General features: G+C 28.8%; 1 protein-coding gene across 1 annotated transcript; it reads right to left on the minus strand.

Moving 5' to 3' along the window:
- Positions 1–250: 250 nt before the first annotated feature.
- Positions 251–1,325, minus strand: LOC111614919 (calcyphosin-like protein; the record flags this gene model as incomplete). The annotated part of the gene is made up of 3 exons (XM_023356292.1): positions 1,160–1,325; positions 885–1,062; positions 251–331 (listed from the first exon to the last, which is right to left on the minus strand). Coding segments are annotated over exons 1-3 (390 nt in total), but the record flags the coding sequence as incomplete, so codon positions are not given.
- Between the last annotated feature and the right edge of the window lie 2,764 nt (positions 1,326–4,089).

The raw sequence follows: 4,089 nt of genomic DNA on the forward strand, positions 1-4,089 counted from the left end.
TGTACAATAATAACTGTTACTCTAAGAACTAATCTAGCTATTAGTTATCAGGGATGTAATAGTCTTTATACAAATATATTTTAAAAATATACCTATTTTTATAATATTCACAATACATTTAACAATCTCTTCCACACCAGAGTGCTGCATTAACCGTTTGAGAATCATTGATGTAGGGAATACCAAAGCAATTATATATAACAAGTGGATTTTATTATATTTATTTATTTTTAAAAGAAAAAATACTTACCTCTTCATCTTCACCATCAACAAAAGTTTCATCTGGTTCTCTGGTATTTTCAATTGTCCTTGGTTCTTGTTTTGGAGGTGCCTTTAGAAGTTAAAAAACATTTATTTTTAAAAGTTAGAACTATTTTCAATAATAATAAATAATAATAATAATTCTTTCTCGGGTAAGCAGATTACAAAGTTCTGTGCATCCACACNTTTTATATTTTAATTCAAGAATTAGTCTAGTTTTTCATTATATAAGTGTCTATATCTGTTTCACAGGTAAACAATAGAGATTTCCTCAATTCGCAGAACCCGGACACCAGTAAAATAAGTCCTACTAATACAATATGTTCTAGTAGACACATATAATAAATTAATAATAAGGACACAAAGGTATATGAATTAGTCTAGGTTTTATTTTAAAACAGCTGATAAAATTATTTCAAATTAAAAAAATTTATACTATAAACTTTTTTAAGAGCCAAATTAAAAATAAACTAATTGAAAACATTTTATTCTAGTACTTTTTGACAAATATATTATTTTATATTACCATTATTTATTGACTCTTATTACTATCACCACGATTAAAATTACTTCTATTAAGAATATTTATTTGGAAATTGATAAATGAAATGTTTTTTACTTACTCTCAGAGATAAAAGAAATTCATTAAAATCTATTGTACCACTTCCACCTTTATCAAATTCTGAAAAAAGAGCATCAACATCATCATGTTCTAAATTAACTCCATAGTCGTGCAATCCTTTTTCAAATTCTGCTTTATCCAATTTTTTATCTCTGTTATCATCCATAATACGAAATGTTCTATAGAAAATAAATAAATATTTATTTACATTTATATTTTTGTATATGTTTATAAATATTAAACATTTATTTTTATATATCACTTAAAAATGAATACCTTCCTAATGTCTTGATACCATTAACTCCTCTTTGGAGACATTGATATCTCAGTTTCTCAATAGGAGTTCTCACATGGATAACCTTTTTCTGAGGATTAGATTCTAATTCGTATCTACCAGTTGCCGCCATCCTTTAATAATTCAATTTGCAATTTAAAGAAAAAAAAAAAATATATAGAAAATTAAAAATATTAATTAAATTTTGCAAATCTAAAACAGAAGATAAATAATTTAGGGCACTAACTTAATTATTTCAAATTAGAGACATTTACTAAAATAAAAACAAACAAAATCTAGCAGATTAGTTACTGATAAGATATCAATATTTGAAGAACAGATTGTTTTTGCATACGTTTCCTGTCATTAATAAGATTGTTCGAATTAATGCCACAATTTTTAGGCAAATTATTATTGTTTTTATTATTTAAAAAACATCTTTTAAGTTTTACTTTTAAATATGTAAAACTAGATAATTTCTAAATTAATTATTNTGGCTTGTTTTAAAAAATATTTTACATAATTCATTCTGCCTTATATTGAATTCAACAATGTCTGTCATTTAAAAGTTTTTCCCTCATCGTCAATTCAAATAGAATGTACTGTAAGGTTCTCACTAAACTTTATAGTTTAAAAAATCATTATAACCTAAAGAGTGCACTATACAAGACATTCCCTTTCTTGCAAGACAAAAGACTGAAATAAGCTGATAAGGCACAAACAATTCACCAGCTTTTTTAATCACATATGAAATCTCACTATGAGCAAAGTCACCTTTACATTGTCCGTGATTAATGGTAAAGAAACGAAGACTCACTTCATCTAAGTGTTTCAAACTGCAAAACAATGTCCTGACACAATGGAATTCTAATTTTGTCCACCACAACCATCGGCAAATAAATTGGCAGTGTGAACCTTCCTTAATACGAGTATTAATTTTTCAATAAGACAAAATATATTAAATGTGGTGGTCATGTGACTGGAAAAATATGGCTGCTTAGTGTTTTACCTCGAAACATTTTCCTCTGGTTGAGTCTCATTTTACTGAATCGGAGTGGGCAGAAAGAGAATTTCACATAATCTCCAGGTAACTTTGCAACAAAGAGGCATAAGTCTAGATACATCTTTAAAATCATTTAAAAACACAGTGTTTATGGCATTGCTTAAGAAATGTCCATAAGTTATATCATCAGATATTTGAGAAACACCCAGTGTTTATCGTTTCATAGAATGCAAACAGTGTTACATAGAGATACTGAAAGTTTGGCCACCATTTTTTAAAATGGTGGCAAAATTTCCTGTAATTCATTGCAAATTGTCTTCCATTTCGTGTGAAGTGTGTAGGCATGTAAACAGCAACAGTGATGTGATCGTACTAAGTGTAGATCAAGTATTAAATGATTGCTTGATCCATTTAAAATTAAAACAACACTAAACAAAGAACAGATTATTATTAAGACTGAAATGCTTTCAGTCCATTCATAGACTATCATCAGGATCAACTCCAATTCAAAAACAAAACATTCCAAAATGTAATAATCAATTAAATCATGTTAATAAAAACAAATTGTAGATATCATGCAATTTTCAATGAACTGAAAACAATTTTTGAAAAATCTGGAAATCCTTTGAAGAAAGAAAAAGGATATTATTTTATCTATCAAAGTAATGGTTTGACCATTCAAGAAATAAAGCATTATAATTTGTAGACTAAAAGATTTTTAAGTTTAAAATTTTGTAATATAAAATAAATCACCAACTAAAAAATGATAGTCTAACTTGGATGGCACACAGGGAAAAATCATCTGACACATAATGTATCGTGTAACTTTGGTTTATCATCTGTCATTTTTCAATCATCCTTATGATTTATTACTTGATCGTCCTTTTTTGATCAGTTTCTTTACATTTATTATACTGTATTTTCACAGAATCGCCACCACGCCAATCTATCCAGGGAAGACCATGAAATCAGATATTTCCATATGGTAAAAGCTGGCATGCCTGTTTAAGTGAGGTTATACATCCCTCTCTGGAGGGCACATTAAAAAAACAAAGGAGTTTTTATTCTGTGAAAATTGTGAAACTGCGACTGACTAAACTATTTTCTAAAACTGTGAAACTGTCAGCATTATATCAAAAAGTACAATTATATGTTTAATTTCTTCAGTTTGTCTTCTTTCTAATGACGTAAAATACTTGTGTAATTCCTACTAATGTCAATAAGTCATTAATTGTTTTATTGTCTTCTAAATGAAAACTCTCTTCCTGATTTTAAGTCAGTCAAATTACAATGTTATAAAAAATATAAAAACTTCACAAATATCTTTGCTTTCTTTCCATCTTTTACACTAGCAACAGTTCAGAACAGAATTTTTTATATGCAGAGATGACCTTTCCTTTGAGGCTACAGCCCCGCAACATCATTTACCAGAACATGCTGTTTCTGTTTACATTTGCCAATACAGTGGAACCTCGGTATACGACCTTAATTCGTTCCTGATTGTTGGACTTATACCGAATAGGACGTATACCGAATCAACCTTTCCCATAAGAAGTAATGTAAAAATGATTAATTCGTTCTCATGTAAAAAAAATGGCTGGCTTTAAACACCTCGCTTTCCTGGCTAGTTTCTGCTTGATTTTTCATGAGATCAGCATGTATTTTTGTAGCTTTCTCGCAAATAATTGCTTCTGATACGGTGTCTCTAGCACACTGTTTTTCAGTTATCCAAAGCAAAAGCAATTTCTCAACATGATTTAATGTCTTCGATCTCTGTTTAGAAATTGATTTAACCCCTTTCGCAACGTTAGCAGATTTAATAATGTCTTTATTTTTCACGATTGTCAATATCGTCGTTCTCGGAATACGGTATGCAACAGTTAAATCTTGAACACGCGTGCCACCTTCATATTTCTCAACAATCTCTTT

Source organism: Centruroides sculpturatus, unplaced genomic scaffold (assembly GCF_000671375.1).
Source record: "Centruroides sculpturatus isolate CEXI.00-Female unplaced genomic scaffold, Cexi_2.0 scaffold2263, whole genome shotgun sequence".
Classification (NCBI taxonomy): domain Eukaryota; kingdom Metazoa; phylum Arthropoda; class Arachnida; order Scorpiones; family Buthidae; genus Centruroides; species Centruroides sculpturatus.